This window comes from Microtus pennsylvanicus, chromosome 21, assembly GCF_037038515.1.
Source record: "Microtus pennsylvanicus isolate mMicPen1 chromosome 21, mMicPen1.hap1, whole genome shotgun sequence".
Classification (NCBI taxonomy): domain Eukaryota; kingdom Metazoa; phylum Chordata; class Mammalia; order Rodentia; family Cricetidae; genus Microtus; species Microtus pennsylvanicus.
In genome coordinates, this window is record NC_134599.1 from 913676 (window position 1) to 938678 (window position 25003).

At 46.5% G+C, this 25003-nt stretch overlaps 1 protein-coding gene across 1 annotated transcript in view; it reads left to right on the forward strand.

Moving 5' to 3' along the window:
- The first annotated feature begins 315 nt into the window (after positions 1-315).
- LOC142839160 (zinc finger protein 282-like) overlaps positions 316-25003 on the forward strand; it is a 30395-nt gene continuing 5707 nt past the window's right edge. The window contains exons 1-7 of the mRNA XM_075955086.1: positions 316-585; positions 2760-3179; positions 12790-12916; positions 13341-13460; positions 18966-19085; positions 20857-20970; positions 21749-21862. Of these exons, the coding sequence (XP_075811201.1) occupies positions 421-585; positions 2760-3179; positions 12790-12916; positions 13341-13460; positions 18966-19085; positions 20857-20970; positions 21749-21862 (1180 nt within the window). The 5' untranslated portion in view covers positions 316-420. The remainder of the gene's footprint in view (positions 586-2759; positions 3180-12789; positions 12917-13340; positions 13461-18965; positions 19086-20856; positions 20971-21748; positions 21863-25003) is intronic.

Consider the following 25003-nt stretch of genomic DNA (forward strand, 5'->3'; position numbering starts at 1 on the left):
TAGGTGTTCAGCAAATATTTCAGTAAAATTTTCACAAGGGTGAGGCACCATTCTCTCCTGGGATGTCCAATGCATTCGTAGAAGCAATAGAAATCAAGTCTAGGGTCCAGGCCCCAGCATGGCTTGGGACATGAAGTCCGGCCACCTCAGACCTAGAGGCCGGGTTCGCCACCACATCTCGTCTTTTGGGGGCGGCGGTGGCCCCCAGCTTGGAGTGGCCCCGGCCAGCCCTGCAGGCGGGCAGGAGCTCCCAGGCCATTGGCTGGCGCGCTGGCTGCGAAGGGCGGGGAGCGCCACCGAAGGGGACTGTTTGCTCCTACGGGCTGTAGATGGAGCTGTCCGGCCCCGGCAAGGGGGAAGGCGCCTGGAAAACGTTCTTCTTCTCCCTGGCCGGCCCGAGCGGGGAACAGCACTCCCAGGATGCAGTTTGTGTCAACACGGCCGCAGCCTCAGCAGCTGGGCATCCAGGGCCTGGGGCTGGACAGCGGGAGCTGGAGCTGGGCCCAGGCTCTGCCCCCGGAGGAGGTCTGCCACCAGGAGCCGGCGCTGCGCGCGGAAATGGCCGAGGGAATGCCGCCCATGCAGGTGGGTGCAGCGCCCGCGGGCGCCATGGCCGCACCGCTGCCGTGGGGGCGGGGCGGGGCCGGGCCTCGGGGAGCCTCGCGGCTGCCGCGGTCCCGAACGGCCGCCGGAGCGGGCCCGGCGCAGGCCCCGAGCGCCCAGGGCCTTCCGCGCCGCCACGGTGCAGCTGCCCGGGCCGATGCTGCCCGGGTCGGTGCTGCCCGGGCCCAGGGCCCACGGGTTGCAGGAAGCAGGGCCGGGCTGCCCCGGACCTGGCGCGGCCGTGGCCGCTTCCCTGAGCGGGGACCGGGGTTCCTCTTGGCGTCCGATCCGCCTGGGTTTGCGGCAGGCCTTTTCCTGGCCCAAAGAGGGAACAGTTCAACCATGTTTACACTGTAGTCAGCTTAATAAAAGGGTGTAAAGCTATTTTATTGCTGTCTTTCTCCGAGTATAAGGAGCAGCCCACTTTTTCTCTATACAAGGGGTGAGCCTGGGAAGGGTCTGGGAGGGGACTTTGTCGTCTTGGGTTAGCAAACTTGGTTGCATATTGGAATCGCCCGAGCAGCTTAAGACAACTGACTACGCCCAAACCGCATCCCTGAGCGTTGTCTTGGGGTCCTGGGGGTGAGAGAGAAGGCTCCAGCTGTTTCTTTACGTTCCGTAAGTGATCTCAGGGTGCCTAGGACTTAGCCGGCACAGCCTTGGGTATAAATCGCAAGGGGAAGAGGGTTCAGAGTGGCTGCGGATCACTGTCTCAGAGGGAAGGCTTAGAGTTGCCCCGGGACTGGACTCCGCAGAAGGCTCCCGTGTTCCCATCTGATTCTCAGCCAGGAGTTAGGACTTGACAAGTCAGTCTGGAGTCTCTGTGTTGTTATTGAGCAGAAGGTTCGGCAGTAGATCTTCAAACCTGGTGAGGTGCAACAGCCCCTGACTTCCTAAACTTCCTCTGCCACTCTTTTCTCTGACAAGGCCCCAGTGGATGGCACTGATGGTAGTCCAGCCACCAGGATCCGGCAGGGGCTGGTATTGCTAGGGCCCAGTTGTTCTCTCTCCCGTGTCAGAGAGGAATTCTTAGACACTGTGGGGTGGTCCTCTGAGCTGTGGGGGCGGTCACAGCTTCTCTGAATTTGAGAAAATAGTTTGCATGATTGTCAAAGGCTCACCTCACAGCTGTAGGGTTCCACTTTTTCCAAGAGCAGAAGCAGGGAGAACAGAGAGAGAGAAAGGGACATTTCTGCCTGTCCTGTGTGGGAACAAGAGTCAGTTATCAGCCTGTGTTGTCATCCATCACACCCTGACCAGCGTCCGCGCTCCTTCCTCTGCCATAGGGCTCAAATCCCAGCCTGGACCTCCTGAAAAATACAGGAGACGACTCTGGGCGACAGGGAGCCCCTTTCTCAGGAAGCAGAGAGGAAGCATAGAGCTTTCCCTTGTGGCCCTCATGGAGGTGAAGAATGCCCCTCTTCCTGTCTAATAAGTGATACTGCCTAGTAAATCTATTTACATTTTGCATAGTTATGAAAAGGTGGCTCTGTATGGAACTCAACAACTTTTGGTCTGCCGCCTAGCCTAGGTCCTTGTCTCCTCTGGCTGGTTGGTAGGCCTAGCAGGACTAGCAGAGGCTGCATGTTTGCAAAGTGTTTGTGTTAACCTGTGGCACCTAGAACCATGCCGGTTGGCAGTGCAGGGCGGTGCTGAAGAATGACCAGCTGCTTCTTTGTTCCCTAATTTCGTCATCTGTAAAGCAGAGATAATCATTCTTGCCCTAACCTGCAAAAGAGATTGCTCCGAAGATTAACTTCAGACAAGTTACGTGGAAATTCCTACCTTGAAACAAAGAATGAGAGCCAAATGGGAAGTTTGTCATTCGGCGTTGCCCATGAAGAAAGCAGCTGTTCTAGGCAGAGAAAAGGTCTGTGACACAGTAGGCAGGGGGCCGTCACCTAGACTTGCCATTGGCCAAGACAGGTGAACTTGTAAGCAGTCTGGCTCTCATAAGAGGAAATGGAAGAGTGGTTAGTTGGATGGATGGGTGGTTGCTCTAGCTATCACTGATGACATTAATGAGCTCAGCCAGAGGTGGATGCTGGGTAGAAGAAAGATTCTGCATAGCACTTGGTTGGTTATCCCATTTTAGGCCACCTTCTCTCTCACACACGTTCTTACCCTGAGCTGTCACTTTCTACCCTTGTACACAGGCTCAAGAATGGGACATGGATGCCAGGCGACCAATGCCTTTCCAGTTCCCCCCCTTCCCAGACAGGGCCCCTGTCTTTCCTGACCGAATGATGCGCGAACCCCAGTTGCCCACAGCAGAGATCTCACTCTGGACCGTGGTGGCTGCCATTCAGGCCGTAGAGAGGAAGGTGGATGCCCAGGCTAGCCAGCTGCTGAACCTGGAGGGACGCACAGGAACAGCCGAGAAGAAGCTCGCTGATTGCGAGAAGACAGCCGTGGAGTTTGGTAACCACATGGAGAGCAAGTGGGCCGTGCTGGGGACCCTGCTGCAGGAGTATGGGCTGCTGCAGCGACGGCTGGAGAACCTGGAGAACCTGCTTCGCAACAGGAACTTCTGGGTCCTGCGACTGCCCCCTGGCAGCAAGGGGGAGGCCCCCAAGGTATGTTGTGAGACAGGGGCAGAGCTAGAGGTGAGGATCCACACAGGTGAACAAACCCTTGATCTCATCTTGTCAAGCGGTGCAGATTTCACTGGTCCCATGCTGTCTCAATGGCCATGTGAAGCCTGTCCTATGCCCTTCACTTGGTCCTGAGTTGTGCCCCAGCAGAGCTGGTCCTATTCCCCACAACCCCATACACTTATCTTAGAGGCTTTGATCTTGCTTCCCTGAGTTGTTCAGCTGTCTGTAGAATTGTGGGTCTTACTGCTTGGTTTTATTCATTTGACAATGTACACGTTTGTCTGGATGGGAGAAAGTCATGCTGCCTAGAGTCATTTTTGAGTTATGATCACTGATTTCAGAAGGGCCCTTCTAGAATTTAGAATTCTTGCCGGGCGATGGTGGCACACGCCTTTAATCCCAGCACTCGGGAGGCAGAGGCAGGCGGATCTCTGTGAGTTCTAGACCAGCCTGGTCTAGAGAGCTAGTTCCAGGACAGGCTCGAAAGCCACAGAGAAACCCTGTCTCGAAAAAACAAAAACAAAACAAAAAATAGAATTTAGAATTCTATTCTATTCCCTTTTCCACCATCCTGGTCCATTAATACTGCATTCTCAAGTTGACGGCCCTGTTGTCTATTTCTCTGAGAAAATGGAGTCTTCCAAAGCTGGATATAGTGGCTCACACCAGGAATCTAAGCACTAGAAGAGATGAGGCAGTAGGATTCCATGTGTTCGAAGGCAGTTTGATCTAGATAGTGAGTTTCAGGCCAGTCCAGGACTGTAGAGTGAGACCCTGTCTCAATAAAGCAAAAACAAGGCTGGAGAAATGGCTCAATGGTTAAGAGCACTGGCTGCTCTTCCAGAGGATTTGGATTCAATTCCCAGCACCCACATCAAGTGGCTCACAACTATCTATAACTCCAGTTCCTGGTGATCCAGTGGAGATCCAATAACCTTCGCAGTTATCAGCATTCATTTATGGAACACACACACACACTGAAAAATAAATAAATAAAAATACAAAGCAAAACAGTGCTGGCAATGGCTTGGTAAAGGCACTTGTAGTCAAGCCTGATGATTTAAGTTTGATCCAGGGGACCTAGACCATAGAAGGTGAGAATTGACTCCCACAGGTTGTCCTCTTACAGGCACGTGCATGCAAATAGATGTAGCAAACAAACAAAAGAGATGTTTCCATAAATAGAAGTAGAAAAGTTCATCCCTTGGTCTGCCGTCTTGGTGCATGTGGGTTCTGCCTCCACCTGTCTCTGTGGCCCTATGTCCACCCCTGCTCTTTCCTGTACATCATCAGCTGTCTCCTCTCTCCTAGACCCTCCACACCACCGTGTGACCATTGTAGTCCTCTTTGGACTCCACACTTCCCTCTACCTCATTCTCACCATCAGTACAGATAAAATGCCTTGAAGAGCTGTCTATATTTGTTACATCCAATACCTCCCTACCTTTCTATTCCAGGCTCTTCAGATCCATACCAAAGTAGGTAGGATATTGAACCCCTGAGTGCCCATCGTGAGCCTCAACAATCAAACTCCTGACTGATCTTTTTTTTCTACTAATTCCCCAACTCTTGTTTTATTCTGAAGCTAATCATAGGCATCAGTAATTTTATTTATATCAGACATCGTGATGGCATTTAATCCCAGCCCCTATGGGGCAGAGGCAAGCAAATCTCTGAGTTTGAGACCAGTCTATCTATGACAAGTTCCACATTACCCAAGCTCCATCTTTTCCACCGTAATGTTCAGATTTTCAATTGATTCTTTTTCTCCATTTTCTTGTTTGAATCAAAATGTAAAAAGTCAGACATGGTTGGGTGATAGTTTTCAGGACTTGGGGTCACTCTTTGTACCGTGGGTTCTGGGGTTGAACTTAGGCCATCAGGCTTGTGAGGCATACATTTTTTTTTCCTTTTCTTCCTTGTTTCTTTCTTTCCTCCTTTCTTCCTTCCTTCCTTTCTTTTTTTTCTTTTGCTTTCTTTAAGACAGGGTTGCTCTTTGTAACAGCTCTGACTTTCCTGGAACTTGCTCTATAGACCAAGCTGGCCTTGAACTCACAGAGATCCACCTGCCTCTGCCTCTTGAGTTCTGGGATTAAAGGGGTGTGCCACCACCTGGTGTGAGACATATTTTTCTGGCCTAGAACTTTTTGAAATCTGTAGGCTCACTTCCTTCATTTCTTAGCCTTCATTGTTCTCTATGTAGCGGAGGAACTAGCTGTCTGGATCCTTTATTCTCATTGAACAGGTTCATCTATTCTCGGTATTCTGATAAACTGGTAACTCGATAACTCTCTCTGCAACTAACTCCAGTCAGACTTTTCATCCCATCTTCTCTCCTATCGGTCTTCCTAAGGTCTTCATTATGTCTGCCTATAAGACCATTAGTCTGGCCTCTGCTGCCATCCTCTTAATTCCGTCACCAGCAGCAGATGGCTGCTCCTTCCTTAGTGTTTTCTCGGATGCCTCTCTCTCTTCTCATGAGATGCTGCTCCTCAGTCTGCCTTGCTGGCTTTGCTTTCTCCTTTCACCTTCTGGATGTTTGTGGAGTGGTCCTGCGCAGCCTTAGCATCTGTGCCCCTTTTGCACCCTCTGCTCATAACGTCATCCAGACCCATAGTTTAAACTGCAGTTTGTTTGCTTATGACTCCCATATGTGCCCTTTCCCACCTACCCCACCCCTATTTTTTTTCTTGGAGGTCAGGTGCACATTTCTTCCTGTTACCTTCGCATCCTGGATTTAATACGACCAGACTGAACTATGGGTCTTTGGCCTGAAGCCTGTTTTGTCCAAAGTCACCCTCATCTTTGACAGATCCATCCTTTCCGTCATTCAGATCGAAGTCTTGGGATCTTAGCTGCTGTCTTTCTCATGTTCCACCTCTGGTACACTCCCGCAGTCTGACCAGCCCCATCACCTGCTTCCAGCCAGTCTCATCTACCTTTTCATTATTTCAACCTCTTGACCTACTCCTGTTCTCCGTCCTTGTTTAGGTTCCATGCTACAATGTATACCTAAAAGAATAGCCCCAGTGATCCCATTCACATACCTCATTCATGGGCTGGAGATGTGGCTCATTTGGTAGAACGCTTGCCTAACATGCACGAACTGATCCCTAGCACCTCATAAACTTTGGCATGGTAGCACACGCCTGTAATCACAGTACTTATGAAAGGGAGGTGAAAGCAGGAGGATCTGAATTTGAAGATCATCAAGGCTATATAGCAAATAAATATAAAATATAAATATAAAATATCGGGAACCCACTAAGGCCCGCTGGCCTGGGTCTGAAAAAGCATGGGATAAAACCGGACTTACTGAACATAGCGGACAATGAGGACTACTGAGAACTCAAGAACAATAGCAATGGGTTTTTGATCCTACTGCAAGTACTGGCTTTGGGGGAGCCTAGGCAGTTTGGATGCTCACCTTACTAGACCTGGATGCAGGTGGGTGGTCCTTGGACTTCCCACAGGTCAGGGACCCTGTCTTTAAAAAAAAAAAAAGTGTCATACCTGTACCCATCTGTTGGCTTCTCATCTTTTTCTTCTTTTTAAAATGTAGTTTGCATGCAAGCTTTGTTTTTTTTTTAAGTGTATTTTATTTAGGTGTTTGAGGGGAATGTACCACAGCATGTCTGTGGAGATCAGAGGACAACCTGTTGGAGTGGATTCTGACCTTCTATGTGGGTCCCAGGGATGGAACATAGGTTGTCAGGGTTGGTAGCAGGTGTCTCTGCACATCGAGTCATCACATCAGCCCCTGGCTTCCCATCTCTTCTGAACAGACATGCAGCTTTGCCGCCTTCTTCAGGGGCATTCCTCCCAGAAGCACCTTCCCTGATTATCCGGCTGCTTCTCTACTCAGTCCCCCACTTCCATGGGGTTTGCTTAGCTGTTCTTTAATCCATGTGCCCTCCCATGATCACCTTATTACTAAGGAATCAAGCCCCACACTGAGTGTGGTAGCACATGTCTGGAATACCAGCGTTTGGTAAGCAGGAAGATTTTGAGTTTGTAGCCAGTCTGGGACATTGAGTTCAAAGCCAGCCTGGGCTACATAACAAGGCCCTGTCCGCAGGAAGAAATAAGCAACAGTACCAGGTGATTCCTGAATCTTGAATATTTACTTTTTTTTTCCTTTTGGATAGCTTCCCCTAATCAGAATGTAAATTATTGGTTCATAGCTGTACCTTGTGTTTATAGTGGCAACCAGCGTAGAGATGGTATGTGAAACTCATTTACTTAGTCTTTCACTAAAGAACTCAGAACTCCTAGGAAGGGACCACGTCTTAGTAGGGACACCCAGTTTGTTGACTCTACGAGGAGAGCTGCCAGACATCCGTGTGTCTAGGCTGCAAGAAACTGAGCTGTAGTAGCCCTGAGTGGATCTTGCAGCAACTGTGATTTTGTATATGTTGCTTGAGCAGCATGATCAGCCTCTAGTCATCTGCTTCCCTTTGCTTTTGTCTCTACTGTGTGCCTTAAGATGTGCAGTACCCTTACCTGCTGCCACATGTTCTATGCAGGGGTAGGAGCCTTGCATTGCCATGCACCATTGCATGATAGTGGAAATGATTTTTTTTTTAAGCAGGCTTGGGTTTGCATCTTGACTGTGCCACCTTCTGACTTTCCTACTATTGGCCAAGTATATTTGTTGCCTCTGAACCTTTTCAGTTTCTCCTTAAAGAAGTGTCAGTAGTAATGCAAAGTCCTAGTTGGTCCCTTTGAGCTTCATTGTTGTCATTTATAACATGAAGATAACATTGTAATTGCTTTTTGGAGTTACAAGAAGTCATTGATTTTTGTTTATGGCAAAACACTATGTAGTCATTGTTACTTACTTGTTGACAGGCAGCAAATGACCCCAAAATGGTAGCCTAAAAATGGATATCACCTGATAGTTTCTGTGAGTGAGGAACTGGGGACAGCTTGGGTGGTTCTGCCCAGTCAGTCCTGTGAGGTTTCAGTGTGACTTTTGACTGGTAGTGCTGTCATTTGAAGGTTGACTTCAACTCCCTTACCTGGTTGTTTGGCCCCTCCAAGACTCCTTGATCCTACTTACAACATAGACGCTACCTCCCTATTTCCTAGAATGAGGGATACAAAGAGAGACTAGGATGGGTGTTGTGGAGTCTGTGCTATACAGTGTCACTTCATTTGCTATAAGAGAGTTACCAAGTTCTGCCTGCATTCAAGAGGTAGAGAATTAGGCTCGTCTAACCTGAAGGGACTGAAAAAAATGTTTACTGGGCTAGGGAGACAGCTCAGTCAGTAACATGCTTGCCATACAAGCCCAAGGACCTGAGTTTGACTCCCAGAATCCATGAAAAATAGCCAGGCATGTTGGCGTGTGCTTGTAATTACACGCTGGGGAGGTGTCGACATAGATCCCTTGGGCTCGATGGCCAGCCAAAGCCATTGAAAGCCTGTCTCAAAGGAAGTGAATACCCAGGCATACACACATACCTGCGCACACAAACATGAACACATATGCACAAAAGGAATCACTACAAACTTAGAGTGTTCGTGAATGTTGTGTACTACAGTTAATGGCTCACTGTGTGTCCTTGGGTGTCCAAGATGCATTTTTGTTATCTGTTAGGTCTAGGAAGGATATAATCTCTCCGATCCTTTAGCCCTATTGTGTCTACTGATGGATTCCTAGCTAATTCATGGGTAGGCTTTCCTGTCTGCAGCTCCTCTGCAGGCTCATTTCTATCTCAGACTGTGGCTTAGATTTCTATATTATGTCACCACGAAGCCTTTAAAGAGTGATGCCTGTTTCCAACTGTATAGAAATTATTCTGAAGTTTTGATTCTCCAAGAAAATGGTAAAATAAAATGAAGAGGCTGCTATACTGCAGAAGATGGTGAACACACCTTGGATATATTTAGTGCTAGATGCTTACAGGTGACTTAGAAGGCTATGGAACTTGAAGGTGACAAAGAAAGCTTAAGCCTTCCTTAAAGAGGTAACAGTTGCAATAAAAACAATGACATTACCAAGAGAAAGGAGAAGAAACAGAAAAAGATAATAGCAGAGGTTCATCTCTGGAGATGAAGAAGAAACAGCAAAGAGGACATGAGCAGCCAGCTGAATAACAGGCAGCACAGTCACAGGAACCAAACAAGCTCTAGAAAGGGGGTCTTGTTGTAAGAGCCCACTTGTTTGTTTCCCTGCTGCCCGGACTCCCAAAATAATCATGCAGAAACTATATATATACTTTTATCTGCATTTATTTCATGTTGAATTTATTCCCATGCCAGAAGTTTTTGTTTCTTCAGTTTCTTCTGGGATATCTTTTTCTTCTGTGCAGCCTCCTCTTCTGGCTTTGGAACAATCTGTTCCTTTTCAGTGAGGATCATCTGATGTGGCAGGGGTAGGAGCTCATGTATGGGTTAATCCGGCCGTGAGCTCTGTAAGTTCGTCGGCGCATCTTAGGTTCACCTGGATGTGCTCAATGACCAGAGAGTCCACATCTAAACCCTTCAGTTCAGCATTGCTCTCTGCGTTTTTAAGCATGTGCAGCAAAAATTCCACACTCTTTTTTGGCCACTGAACCTGTGTCCAGCCCCACTGTTTGGCATGGGTACACCTACTGACTCCACCATTGTACCGTCGGAATGGCACATACTGCTTCTTCAAAGTGACATCTTTCAGATACTTGGTGGCTTTTCGGATATGCATACCCTTGATGGCCTGGGCCATTTCATGGGTGTTCTTAAAGTGAACCCGAAGGTTTGATCCTCTTGATTTTCATGATTTTTAGGGTTTTTTGGGTCAAGAGAGTAGCGAACCATCTTCATGGGTCACCTCTAGCCACTTACAGGAAGAGCGAAACTATATTATTTAAATCACTGCTTGGCCAATCACTTAAGCGTATTGCTATCTGGCTCTTATATCTAGAATTAATTCATTTCCATTATTTTTTTTTTACCACAAGGCTCTTGGCCTATCGGCAAGGTTCCAGCTAGCAGCTCACGTGTTTCCCCTCTGACAGCTCCATTGCATCTCACTGACTCTGCCTTCTTTCTCCCAGCATTCAGTTTAGTTTTCCTTGCCTAGCTCTACTCTGCTAAGCCACTGGCTGAAATAGATTCTTTATTCATTAACCACTAAAAGCAACACATAAACAGAAGGACTTCCAACACCAGAGTCTGTCTTATCAAAGGGAGATTTTAGCAGCAAGTCATTGGTGAATTTTCAGGATATGGTTTTGTTTTAGAGAATAGATGTCAGATTTTAGGAAGCTAAAATGTATATGGATTTTGAAAAGGGAAAAACAGACTTTAACTAGGATACGGGAGCCAGGCAGAGTGAACGGAGATTGCAGGGATCCGCCCGCCTCTGCCACCTGAGTGCTGGAATTAGAGGTGGGCACCACGACTGCCCAGCTGGATATTTAGTGTGTGTGGGTGTGTGTACGTACACACACCATAACACAGGTGTAGAGGCAGGAGTAAGTTCTCTCCTTCCATCGTGTGTGTTTTGAGAATTGGACTCAGGTCACCATGCTTGGTGGTCAGTGTCCTCACCCTAGTCTGAGAGAATGAAGGTTTCCTAGGTTGAGATGACGCTCAGGAGAAAGAACCAATGAGAGAGAGAGAAACTGGAGATGTGGACCATCAGTATTATTTGGATTGACTTTTACAGATGGGAGGAGGCGGAGAAATACAGAATGAATATGGCAGGTTTGACTTAGCAAGAAGAAAGGGGCAGAGAAGAGGACCCCCTAACACCAGCCTGGGGTCAGAGAGAGGTAGGAGAAAGTGCAGGGAAGCCAGATGGGGCTGGGGAGTGAGGTTTGTGGTAAACTTCTGGTGTCAATAAGAGGCCAACAAAGGCTTCCAAGGCAGCCGAGGGGCAGCTGGTGTGAACTTGTGGCAGATGTTGATTGCAGAATTCTGTAGTTTCATCTAGCAACGGGGAAATAAAATGAAGAAAGGGGTTGCATGCTTTTCCAGATTGGGGATTTGCCCAAGTCTGGTAGGAGCTCTGGTTCTAATCCTGATGATGGACAGGGAGCTGTCGATGGGTAGGCACGTGGCCACTGCACAGTTGTGTATATATCACACTTGCATAGGTCCCTTTGCAGTTTTATGCGCCTGGCTTGTGGACTGACAGACCTTGCACCAGTAGCTTTGCACCTGGCCCTGCCCACTCTTTATCATTCACACCAACGGCCCACAAGGCCAGCTTTGGCCCTGAACATGCAGGCAGGTGTGTAGACGAGGGGCCTGGATCAGATGCTGGTTCACTAGGGATGTGAGAGGGGCAGGAAGGAAGCCTGTGTGATCAGAGAGGGAAGTTCAGGAATTAGTTAATGGAAGTGAAACGACTTGGTTCAGAGCGAGGTGGTGCTGGAGAGGCTGAAATGGGTATGGATGAGGCTCCTGGTCAGAATGAAGCAGCTCTCCACAGAAGATGAGAAAACCTTGGCGGGCAGTGACTGGTGGCAGCCACAACCATAGCAGAACTTCCTCGTAGAGACGGCTCAGGATCCTGGTGCTGAGGCACATGCCTTGCATTGTCCATTTTTGTGACAAAATTTCACTTTTGGGGGCTGGGAAAATGACTCAGTGGTTAAGATCACTGACTGTTCCTATAAGGGACTCAGGTTTGATTCCCAGCACCCAAATTGAAGCTTACAACCACTGTAACTCCAGTTCCAGAGACTCTAGCCCCTCTTCTGGCCTCTGCGAATATGATACACAGACATTTTCATGTAGACAAAACACTCATACACATAAAATAAAAATAAATCTTGAAAAAAATTAACTGTGTAACACACAGGTGACCCGACCTGAAATACAGGTTTTGTCGTGCAGTTTTACAGCTCTTGGCTTCCTGATTCCCACATTCGGCATCTCTCATATCCCTGTACCCTGAACTCCTAAACAAGCACACTGACTGTGGCTTTGCCTTCAGTGTCTAGTTGTCTGAAATGGCAAAGGGCAGGACTAAGTGCTTAATAAAAAAGAAAAGAGAAAGCCAAGAAATGGCTCATCAGGAAAGGGTTCATGCTACTAAGTCTGACCGTCTGGATCCTGGTAGAATTTGAGAACCAGTTCCTGCAAGTTGTTCTCTGACCTCTGCTGTACCATTGCATAGATGTTTCTACACACATTTGTACAATACACAGGAAATAAATAAAATGTTTACAAAAAAGAAGGCCGGGAGGTGGTAGGGCATGCCTTTAATCCCAGCACTCGGGAGGCAGAAGCAGGTGGATCTCTGTGAGTTCAAGGCCAGTCTGGTCTACAAGAGCTAGTTGTAGGACAGGCTCCAAAGCTACAGAGAAACCATGTCTCGAAAAACCAAAAAAAAAAAAACCAAAAAACAAAAAACAAACAACAACAAAAAAAAGAAGAAGAAGGAAAAGGGTAGCAATAACGCCATTGCTATTGGATAGCTAGGAAGGACAGCTCCAGGGAATTCTGAACCTCTTGATGGACAGATGTGACCTGGGATATAGAAATTGGGGTGCTGGGAACAGAGGCCAAGCCTGAGATGGGCTGGCTCTGTGGTCCCAGGAGAGTGGGGTGAGGGACAGCAGCACGCTGCTGACTGGACCCCTTGTTGGCCTAGGTCCCAGTGACTTTCGTCGACATTGCTGTCTACTTCTCTGAGGATGAATGGAAGAACTTGGATGAATGGCAGAAGGAGCTCTACAGCAATCTGGTGAAGGAGAACTACAAAACCCTGATGTCCCTGGGTAAGGCTACCTCCCCTCCACTGGCGAGCGCTCTCTGCTGAGGGCTCCAGGATGCAAAGGAACATAATGGAAAGGAACGTGGAACTTTTTATGATAGGTGGCAGCTGAGCCTGTCACTGTGGTAGAGTATATGACACTACTGTTAATCTAAAATACCATAAAATATCAAGTTTCTATCCCCTTGTATTGCCTCGTAACAGCCTGGGGTCAGCTGTGGGTAGTGTGATCTTGACTTTTGGAAACCAGTTCTTTCTGCCTTGGAAGCCGGGGATCCTGTTGGCTTGTTTCACATTTGTTTCCTTCCTTACATAATGACGACCATTCTGAGTAACACTGGCAACGGAGAGCCCTGCTCCACCACCTCAGGCTGCATTCACTAGTCAGCTCCGTACAACCCTTCTTTCCCTTTCTCTCCATCTCACAGACACAGATGGCCCAGTGTCCAAGCCAGATGCTCCAGTCCAGGCAGAACCTAGGGAAGAGCCTTGTGTATGGGAGCAGCATCACCCTGAAGAGAGAGAAATCCCAGCGGCTGCAGACACAGGTAATGGCTGTTGAGCTATGGGTGGGAACAGGGAGGCACAGAAGAGGAGAGCTTGGGCACCCTGCACTCACACATGGAGTACAAACTGTGTGTCTCAGGAGAGACAAGCTCTTAATGCTCCCAGGAGCCACTTCTGCCACAAGACATGCCCTCAGGGCCTAAAACCACCGTACTTATCGGATGAACTTCGATGGCTCTGAACCTATAGGTGAGCTAGGGGAAGAGACTAGGTGTGGTACACACCCTTAATCCTCACACTTGGCATTAGAGACAAGGTGATTTCTGTGGGTATAAGGCCAGCCTGGTATTTGTAGAGAATTCCAGACCAGCAAGGGTCACACAGTGGGACTCTATCTCAAAAAATAAAAGCCAAGTAATGTAGGAAGGAGCAGCAGTGGGCTGTGTCCCGCCACCCGGCTAGCTTTACACCGGAAATAACAACACACAAACTGTATTCTTTTAAACACTGCCTAGCCCGTTAGTTCCAGCCTCTTATTGGCTAATTCTCACATATTGATCTAATATTCTGTGTAGCACCACGAGCTGGCTTACCAGGAAAGATCTTAACCTGCATCTGTCTGGAGTGCGAAAATCATGGTGACTGCCTGACTTGGCTTCTTTCTCCCAGCATTCTGTTCTGTCTACTCCGCCTACCTAATTTTCTGTCCTATCAGGGCCAAGGCAGTTTCTTTATTAACCAGTGAAATCAACACAAAACAGAAGACTCTCCCCTATAATTTCCCCTTTTTCTGTTTAAACACTGCTTGGCCCATTTCTATCTAGCCTCTTCTAGGCTAATTCTCACATATTAATTTAGCCCATTTCTAATCATCTGTGTGTAGCACCCCAAGGTGCGCTTACCGGGAAGATTCTAGCCTACGTCCATCCTGGGTCGGAGCTGAATCGCGTCTGTCTGCCCAGGAGAGAGGAGCATGGCGTCTCTCTCTGAGGCGTCTTACCTCACTTCCTCTTCCTCCCAGCATTCTGTTCTGTTTACTACACCCATCTATGTTCTAAGCTATGAGGCCAAGCAGTTTGTTTATTACTTAACCAATGAAATCAACAGATTGATATGACACTCCCACATCACTTCCCCTTTTTCTGTTTAAACAAAAAAAGGAAGGCTTTAACTTTAACATAGTAAAATTACATATAACAAAACAGTTATAAAGCAAGAATTACAGTTACAATATTTATATCTATTTTATCTTTTATCATAACTAAGGAAAACTATAACTATAACTAACCATTCTTCAACTCCATCAAAGACTCCAGAAGGATATATAATATTACCTAAGCAAACAAGAAATAAGCAACTTCTAAAACTCTAGAAATGACAGAGACATCTCGCTGCCTGTACAGTCACCCAAAGTTCCTCTGTACCGTTGGGGCATCCATCTTTGGCCTACAGGCCCATAGTATCCAGCAGACATTTCCATGAAGCAGGAAATTCCAAAGACAGTTTAGTCACTATCTGCTGTGTCCTGCAGAATGTCTCGCAGACTCTTTCATCAATCAGGAACCCCAAAAAGACCATCTCACCTTTAGGCAAGTTCAGCAGTCCTCTCTCTGTGGGATCTCTGTGTCCAGTTTATGCAATAGTCCAGGCAAGAGCAGTTTCTTGCCCAAATGGCTATCCAACTCCATAAGGAGCCTCTTCGATGCCCATCTTCCTCTTGAAGTAGATTGGTACTGCCAGGAGCAGAGTGTCTCATTGTCATGAAAAGTCCTAAGTTATTAAAACATTTAAAATGCCATATTCTGTAGTCTTTGAAAGATATGAAGAATGCCTATCTAACTGAAATATATCTCTATGTATCTAGAAAATCTAACTAACATGACTAAAAGCTTTACTATTATTGATGATTATCCATTAACAACCTATATTTCTTAATTATACATTACATTTTTAAATGAACTATACAATCACAATACCTTAATCAAGATCAGAAATACATATACATATAACAAAATTGACCTTAAAATCCATACCAATGCAAATTATTCATATCTATATCATATTCTCCTTTAAATGTAAAAGAACATTTATAAGCAATATTTGGGAACATGTGCGCAAGTTTTTTCTCTCCAAACTGCTTCCTGCTGAATGGGGGCGCTGTTAATCAGATCGTTTAGGGTGTAACCTGTGTGCCAGGTTTATCTCAGTTGGCAGTTGAGCGAAGTAATTTTTTGAGGGTGTTCATAGCAACCTTTCAGGAGGCCGTGGTCTATCATACCATTGGGATAGAAGTAATCCACAGGGTCACATCCTCTGTGACAACAAAAGAAGACCCTTTCCAAAGCATCATATCCTTAGACCCAAATTCTGAAGTCGTACCCTCATGATATCCGTTCTGGTTCCACTTGGCAGCCCATATAATGAAATGTCTCTCTGTACTTAGCTCCTTCACAGTCAAAAATTTTAAAGAAAACACAATAATACAAAGAATCCAGACTCTCCGTGATTTTTCCATTTTTACGTGGCTTATTTTTCTTTATTTCTTTTAATCTATAACTTTCTGTACTCTGTCTCTTTAAAGAATTTAACCTTATTCTCTCTATTTTTTTTTCTTCTCTCTTCCAAGCCTATGTCTGAATCTGTCCTATCGTGAATCTGTAATTTTTTTTACTATCCAGGAGCAGTTCTTAAAATGCTAAGCACTTCTTAAAAACTTAAGTTGCACCATGTAGGGGTAATACAGTACTGCCTGTTTACTGCCAGTCTAACCTTAACTGCGCTGTTGTTATGGTAATTACGGCAGTTCCTGCCTGACGTCAGCACAGTTCAGCATGGAGCAGCTGCTCCTCCCTCAGATCCATTTGGTGCCCCTGAGCTGCGGCGCACAGTTCCAGGCACACAGCAAGTCCACACTGGAGCCGCACTCAGCAGTTTAACTCTGGGACTGAGCGTGCAGCACAGAAACCCTTTTCATCCAAGTTACAGCCAAACCTGACATGCAGAGCACTGCGCAGTCTGAAACCACGTCTCTATATGGCGGCAGGAATCCTCCATGCTCTTCCGCCTGCCTAAGCCTGATTCTGCTGTCAGCCCAGGTGCAGGCAGGGAGTGCTGAGCCATCTGCATTCGGATCCCAAGCAGGAACATAAACATCCAGTCCAATAAAAGCCATTGAATGCTTTAAAGCCAGAGTTTGCACTGGCGGCACAACCCCAGGAAGCCACGCTTTAAAATGACGCAGCTTTTTTTCTGCTGCTGTTGCTGAATCAGGAAATCTCTCTACGGCACGCCACCAACAAACAGCAAAAATCTGCGTTAAACTTTGTTTTTTCTCTGTTTAAAATTAAGCTCTCTCAGGTTTTACGTGGAGTTTGTTACCATGTTGGGCGCCACTCTGTTGCGAGGAGCGGAGTGGTGGGCTGCATTCCTGCCGCCCCGGCTCACCGCTGCCTGGCTAGCTTATGCCCCGAAATAATTACACAGAAACTGAATCCTTTTTAACACTGCTTGGCCCATTATTTTTAACCTCTTATTGGCTAGCTCTTACATATTGATCTAACCCATTTCTAATATTCTGTGTAGCACCACGAGCTGGCTTACCAGGAGTGGAAGAATCATGGCGACTGACTGACTCAGCTTTTTTCTCCCAGCATTCTGTTCTGTCTACTCCGCCTACCTAATTTTCTGTCCTATCAGGGCCAAGGCAGTTTCTTTATTAACCAATGAAATCAACACAAAACAGAAGAGTCTCCCCCATCAAAGTAAGGAAGGGCTTGAGCTGAGACACCTTGATGGGGTACATGAGGTCTTAGACTTGGGAGACTCTCAGAGGAGGTGGAAAGAAGGCCGCAGCAGAAGTGTGGTCCTGCCTGGCCGCTTGCTCACTGCATGAGTATAATCCGCATCTCAGCCCATTTCTGCTTTGATATACACACACCTCCCCACTTGCCCCAAGTCTTTCCCCTCACTCATAAAGGAACCATTAGTCCTAAGAATATCACTTTTGGCAGCTTTTTCTGGGATGGAAGACACTAGGGTCTAGCCCTAGTTCTGCCCTGGAGGTCTTCCCCAGGTGCCTCTGCTTCTTGAACAATGTTGGGCACAGAGTGACACTGTACTGTTGCCTCTGTTGATGTATGAACTCTCACCCGTTGGCTCTTGACCCCCACCACTGTTTTTAAACAATATTTTCATGGAAATTCCCAGCACTGTTCTTTCCCCTCCCTGATCTTTAGTTTTGTTATAGTTTATTGGTCATAAAATTCTTCCTTTTAAATTATTAACTTGGGGCTAGAGAGATGGCTCCATGGTTAAGAGCCCTGGCTGCTCTTCCAGAGGCCCTGAGTTCAATTCCCAGCAACCACATGGTGTCTCACAGCCATCTGTAATGAGATCTGGTGCCCTCTTCTGGCCTGCAGGGACACATGCAGATTGAGAATCCGCATACTCATTAGCCTTTCCCCACTTCCCTTTCTTGCAGGTAGGCCCGCCTCTGTCTCTGGATTTCACAGGATGGATGTTTCATTTTAGTGGCCTTTTCCAGTCTTCAAGCACCTTTTGCAGCTGTGGTTACAGTTTCTAATATTGTATGGCAGGTTTTTACATTTTGGGCCCCTGTGACCTCAGCAGTTTCACTGAGTTATCAAATCATCATGGGTCACAAAACAGAACCAGAACCACTCCACCTACTTTAGGTGAACTGGGCAGAGAAACCCAGAGAGGTGAAGTGGCTCACGGAGCAAGGTGGTGGTGGAGCTGAAACCAGGATCACTCTCTTCAGATTCTTCCATAGTCTTTCCTGTTACCTGAACTGTCTTCCGCCTAGAGCACAAGAGCTATTACATTGTCCCAGAAAGCTCAAAAAAAAAAAAAAAAAAAAAGTCCTGTTGGTCACAAAGTGGGATTCTGTGAAGAACATAGGCTGTTGACTTTTATGCTGAAGTATACTGTTTTATTCACCCAGCATCAGGATTTGGTTCTTCTTATGCTCAGCCTGATTACTTCATAGAGCAATTTGTTTGTATCTGGACACTATAGTAAAAAACAGACAAACAAACAACAAGCAACAACAACAAAAAAAAAAACCCAAACCAGGGGCAAATGACTCTGCACAAACATGTTCCGAGTTCTGCCTAGCCCCTACAGTTATAAGGTAACGCCCACCATCTTCAATGCCTGTCTGTGGCTCCTCAGACTTTTTGCTGCTGTTGGGACATGGTCTTACTCTGAGCCCAACCTGGATTAGAACTCATTATGTAGTTCAAACTGTCCTCCAACTCATGGTGATTCTCCTGCCTCAGCCTCTTGACTGATGGAATTGCAGCCATGAGCCATCATATCCTTTTTCTTATCCCTTTTTCTTGAATATTCTCACTTCTCTGCTCCTGGAACTGTCTGCTCCTCAGGGTCCCACATACCCTGTAAGTAAGGATCCAAGACGCTTGTGCTGTCCCCTGGAGGGCTGACAACCATGATTCTGACCACAGAACACCCTGGTGACCAATAAACTGAAAAAGATTCTAAGAAGTATGGTCCTCTCTCCCCAGGAACAGAGCCCCTGGTGCCTGCACAGGACATGTCCTCCCAGGTGAAGCGAGAGGAAGCCCTGTGTGTTCGGGGCCAGAGGGGTCTGGAAGAAAGAGCCATCCCAACAGAATCCATCACTGGTAAGTGAGCCAAATAGCCACTTGGCCCAGGAGGGGTCTGTAACCCCCAGAGGGCTCGACTAGCAAAGGAAGAGCTGTGAACGCAGAACTGGACTGAGAAGGCGTCTACAGAGGCATAAACATAGTGCTCAGCATTGAGGGTTTATAACTACATTCAGCTTTGCCTGTTCTGTTTTTTTTCTCTCTGTCCTTTGTCTAGTAAGTTTTGGATCGTCCCTCTGTTCCTTATAAAAACAGCTTAGTACAAGCATTTTATTGGGCTCTCTGGGTGGCAGAATATCAAAGCCAGTAAGACCTGTTCCTGGACCACAGAGCTACATTACACAAATATTTATGGGCTGCCACTTCCACGCCAGATACCCCGTTGCTGCATGCCCATGGGGAGCTGCTCCTCCATGGTGTTTTAGCTGAGCTGTACTTAGATGAGAATCTGTTATGGCAGGTGTGTGCATGAGGCCCAGTTCTCCAGAGAGATGGAACCAATGGTTTGTGTGTGTGCAATGTGAGCATGTACATGGATACATTTAGAGGGATTTGTTTTAACAAACTGGCTATTGTGATTATAGTGTCTGACAGATCCAAAATTTGCTAGCAAGAAGGCCAGCAGGATGGGACCCGGGAAAGACTGTCTGCTGACAGAATCCCTTCTTCCTTGGGTTGGTCATCTTTTTCAGTTAAGACCTTCCCCAGGTTGGATGAGGCCCATCCCCATTATAGTGGATCATCTGCTTTATTCAATCTACCGGCTTCAGTGTTAATCTCACCTAAAAATCCCTTCATAATAACATCCGGAATGATGTTTGACCGATACCTGAGTGGTATTGCCATGTGGACACTGAAGGTAGCTGCCATTTGCTCCAACCTCATCCCTCCTCCAGGAAAGCCTGAGACACGCAGGCAAGTGATGGCGGCCAAAGGGTAGCAGCTGTGCCTCCACTGGTTGTCAGATGAATTCCTTAAAGCATCAAGTCTCTAGAAACCATTAAGAGATAAGAAGGTGGGGCTGGAGAAATGGCTCAGTGGTTAGGAGCACTGCCTGCTCTTCTAAAGGTCCTGAGTTCAATTCCCGGCAACCACATGGTGGCCCACAACCATCTGTAATGAGATCTGATGCCCTCTTCTGGCCTGCAGGCATACATGCAGACAGACTATTGTATACACAATAAATAAATAAACAAATATTTTAAAAAAAGAAAAAAAGAGATAAGAAGGTGATAAATAAAGGATAAATTGGGTTTGATTACAAAAAAAGAGAAAAAATTTTGATAGAGAGACTCATGTAGCTAGCCTCGAACTTTCTATGTAATCAGGGGTGACCTGAACTTCTGATCCTCCTGCCTCCCCTTCCCGAGTGTGGGGATTACTGGTATTGTATACTCGTTTAGTAGCCTATGAATAAAAGATGTTTTGTCTTAGCAAAGTTCCGTTCAGATACTGATAAGAGGCCTCCTTGGGAGGGCTGTTTTCCTGGGACATGCCTTCATGAGGTCCCTTCTTCTGTGGAGGCCATAGCTCCAGAGCGGAGACCTCATCCTGGCTAGTTAAGTGTCTGGGGACATTCTGTCCCTGTGACATCCCCTGGACTTCAGCCACAGCTCCATTCATTACGGCCAGAGTGGCTGGAACCTTTAGTTAAGTGGGATAATTTATTTATTCTTATCCTTAACTTTTAAGGAAAACAAACAATTGCATGAAATCCTACTCACTGAAAACACAGACTGGTGAGAATTCCCCTTCTCTAACGCCTTGTCGCCTGTGTTCTCCCGAGTAGACTCCCCCATCTCTGCCCAGGACCTCTTGTCCCGGATTAAGCAAGAGGAACCGCAGTGTGTGTGGGACCAGCAAGATTTGGCAGAGAGAGATATTCCCACAGATCCCAATTCAGGTGAGAAAGATGTCACAGTGAATTATTAAATTTAATATTCATTGTGTCAATGGAACTGATACAAAAATTACTTTGGCATTGCTTTTTGAAGATTCAAAACCAAAAGGCTTCTAAAAGCCATGTGTATTTGTGTGTGTCAAAGAGCAAGTAATTTATATTTTCTGGAATTTCTTTTTCTTTCTTTTTTTTTTAGGACGTATTTTATTTTTAATTATTTGTATGTGGGTGCCTACAGAGGCCAGATTCCCTGGGGCTCAAGTATAGAAGGTTGTGAGCTGCTGATGTAGGTGGAATGAACTTGGGTCCTCTGCAAGAGCAGCGAGTGCTGTCAATCTCAGGGCCATCTCTCCAGTCCCTTTCTGGAATTTCATTTGTATGATAACTCCCATGAAAACTCTGGGGGTGTTCCAGCTGTTCAGGGAAACTCACCCCCTGGGCTGGGCATGGGTTTATATATGAATTTGTAGAGCTGGGAGGTCTCATCCTACCCTACATATCTGGAGAGAGGATGAGAAATTCAGCCTAGGAGTCTGGTGAGAGGACCCAGCAGGCGGAAGCAGAGTCCCCTCAGAGTCCTCAGGTTTTTCCATGGGCTTGTCAGTGGCCCTGACTGCTGCCTTTGCACTGTTAGTCAGACCAGCCAGCTGTGGTGCTGTGGGCCTTCGAAGCTGAGCTTTTCTCCAGCATAGCCTGGCCCCGTGGTCTCTCTGGTCAGTGGATAGTAGGTGCTCGGTGAAACTAAATGAAGTCTTAAGGTTGCCTTTTTTTCTGACAACAGAATCTCTCATCTCAGCACATGACATTTTGTCCTGGATCAAGCAGGAAGAGCAGCCGTACCCATGGGGCCCGCGTGACTCAATGGAAGGGGAGCTTGGACTAGACTCTGGCCCAAGTGAGTAATGTGTGCCTCTTCTAGATACCTTGGGTGTTAGGTCCAGAGCAGTTGAAGCCTGCAGTAGAGTTGCTTGCCTCAGCCTATTCCCTTCTAGGGTGATTTTTTAAAGTCTGGAGGAATCATCCCTGGACGGGAGTGTGTGTGGAGGAGAACCAGAAGATTGACCGCTGGCGCTGGAAGAAATGATAATAGCAGCCATTTCTAGATTTGGCATTTTTAATTTACTTTAATTTTATGTTTTAGGGTGTTTTGGGCAAAAATTATTCATATAGCCCAGGTTGGTCTTGAATTCTTTATGTAGCCAAGGGTGGCCTTGGACGCCTGTTTCCACCTCTGAGTGCTGGGACTGTAAGCCTATGACCACAGACCCGGTTTTATGTCGTTCTGAAAATCAAACCCAATGCTTTAAACATATTAGGGTAGGCACTCTAACAACAGAGGCACATTCCTGGACCTCTAGGTCTAGCTTTGAAGGCATAGGACCTAGCTCACCAGGCATTGCCAGGAAGTTTGCTCAGCCCTTGTCCATGGTCCTACACTCCTGTTTCTCCAGGTGGCTAGGAGCACATGTGCCCAGAGGAGCCTTTCCTTGGGTTTGTGCAGGTGTAGCAACAGATTTGGGAAAGCCCCCAGGGAACTTTACAAAGGCTAGGCTTTACAAAGGCCTATTTCCTACTTTAGTTTGAATATGATAATTCATAGGGCATTTTGGGTCAGGGTATTTTATTTGGGGGATGTCTTTGAGCCCTAGAATTTGGGAGGCAATGCCCAGAATTACAGCAGTATAAGGATCTAGAAATGTTTCCGCTATCTGTTACTATAGCCTTTTTGCAAGACCTCTCTTTTTTCTGCTGAAGAGAATCTGCCTCCTGCTTATTAAGACAAGAATTTGAAACCAGCATTCCATCTGTGGTTCTGTAAGGTTTTAGATGGTTCTAGGACAACAGACACATAATAATCATTAAAACAAAACAAAAACAAAAGCCTAGATCTTCCAAATCTTTTGGACTGGAGAGGCAGCTCAGTAGTTAAGAGAACATACTACTCTTTGTTTGGTTGCCAGCACCCTCCCCCAGCAGGTGGCTCCCAATCCCTTGCAACTCCACTTCCAGAGGCTCTGTGACCCCTAGCCTCTGTGAGCACTGCACCCATGTACATAGCCCCACACCGACAAATATAATTAAAATAAGATCTTTAAAACCTTTAGATTTATTTATTTTAGTTTATGTGTATAGTATTGTTCACATGTATGTCTATGAACCATTTAAATGTGGAGGTCAGAAGAGGTCATTGGATCCCTAGAACTGGAGTTATAGACAGTGGTGAGCCACCATGTGGGTGCTTGGAATTGAACCTGGGTCCTCTGCAAGAACAAGTGTTCTTAACCACTGGGGCATCTCTTCAGCCCCATAGATGACAATCCTTTTTTTTTTTTTAATGGTAGCCTTAGTACAGTGATTTCCAGGAAGAACTAGATAGATGTTTGAAAGATGTGGTATTATGTGTATTATGGTATTATGTGTAAGAACCTTCTGGAAAGGGATTGCCGGGATAGAGGCAGAGGATGAAATGCAGAAATATGTACTGGCTGACCAGCCTCCTTCCCAAGCCCTCGGCCGGGCACAAGTGGGAGTGGTACACAGGGTGTCCTTGCTGGACTCAAGGCCATTCAGCCCAACTGGACATGGTATGTTAGTGAAAGAGGCTCCTTATTTTATATACTGATAAATGTGAATTGAGACTGTAGGGGAAGATTGGAAATCCAGTTCACTAAAAACTGCTGTGCGTGAGACTCTGTTAGGCAGGTCAGGATAGGATTTTAGAGTCCATTGGCTACATGATGGCTTTCAGAGGAGGCTGAGCTAGGTACCCTCTACTCAGATTCCCAGTGTTTTGAAGGCACTTTCTTGAAATTTCCATGTTAACCACTGCCTTGGATCAAAACAATGAGTCCCATCTTTTCTAGTTTCTGTTTATTTAACAATAATTTACTAGTGCCTATTCAGGGCTATGCAGTGTTGAAAGTACACAGGACAGACAGGGTCGGAAGACCTTTTCCTTTGTAGGAAGGGAAGGACAATAAACAAGCCAAAAAGCAATCACATCAAGCAAAGGTAGAGGGTGGCCAGTGCTCTGAGGGTCCAGATGGGGAAAACAGGAAGATGGGAGCAAGCAATAGGGCTAAGGGCAAGAGAACCAGGAAAAGCCTCCTGGGAAAGGGATAGCTGGATATGCTCTAGACCCCCCCCCCCCAAAAAAAAGGGGAGACGCGGATCTGTCTGGAATAACAGACTAGAGGGAAGTGCAAGAACAAAGCCAAGGGGCCTTTAGGTGCTAAGGCTGGGGGAGCAGTGTATGTGTGTGTGTGTGTGTGTGTGCCTGTGCACATGTGTGTGCATACCCAACAGGTCAGAAGAGGGCATCAGGTTCCTTGGAACTGGAGTTACAGATGGTTGTAAGCTGCCTTGTGGGTGCTGAAAACCTAACACTGGTCCCCTGGAAGGGCAGCAAGTACTCTTAACCACTGAGTCATCTCTCCCGCTCCAATACCTAGACTCTTTACTCCTTTAGAGTCTGATTTCAACTACCTTGAGGGATAAAGAAGTTTATTCTTCTATGTAACTACAGCAGGCAGTTTAAGGTCAGGCTTACTTGATTTGAGAACCCAGCTATGTTTTGAGGAACTAGGTTCTTTCTACCTTGTTCAGTGGCTACCTTGGTGTGGCACCAACCGTGGGCTGATGTCAACATCACATCAGCTCTCCCAGGCATCACCTACAGACTTGGTGGGCAGAGGAAAGTCCATTTTTTTTCCTATAAACTCTAAGGCAAAGTTTCTCAACTTGTGGGTCACCACACCTTTTAGGGAGTGGAATGACCCTTTCACAGGGGTCACCTAAGACCATTAGAAAACACAGATATTTATATTATGATTTTTAACAGTAGCAAAATTATAGTAATGAGGTAGCAATGAAAATAATTTTATGGTTAGGTGTCACCACAACTTAAGAAATTGTATTAAAGGGTCACAGCGTTAGGAAGGTTGAGAAAAAACGCTCTAAGGACTAAGGAACCTTCCAGAAGTCTCCCAGAGCAGAGTTCTCACACCTGATTACCAGATCTCATCTCTTGCTTGTA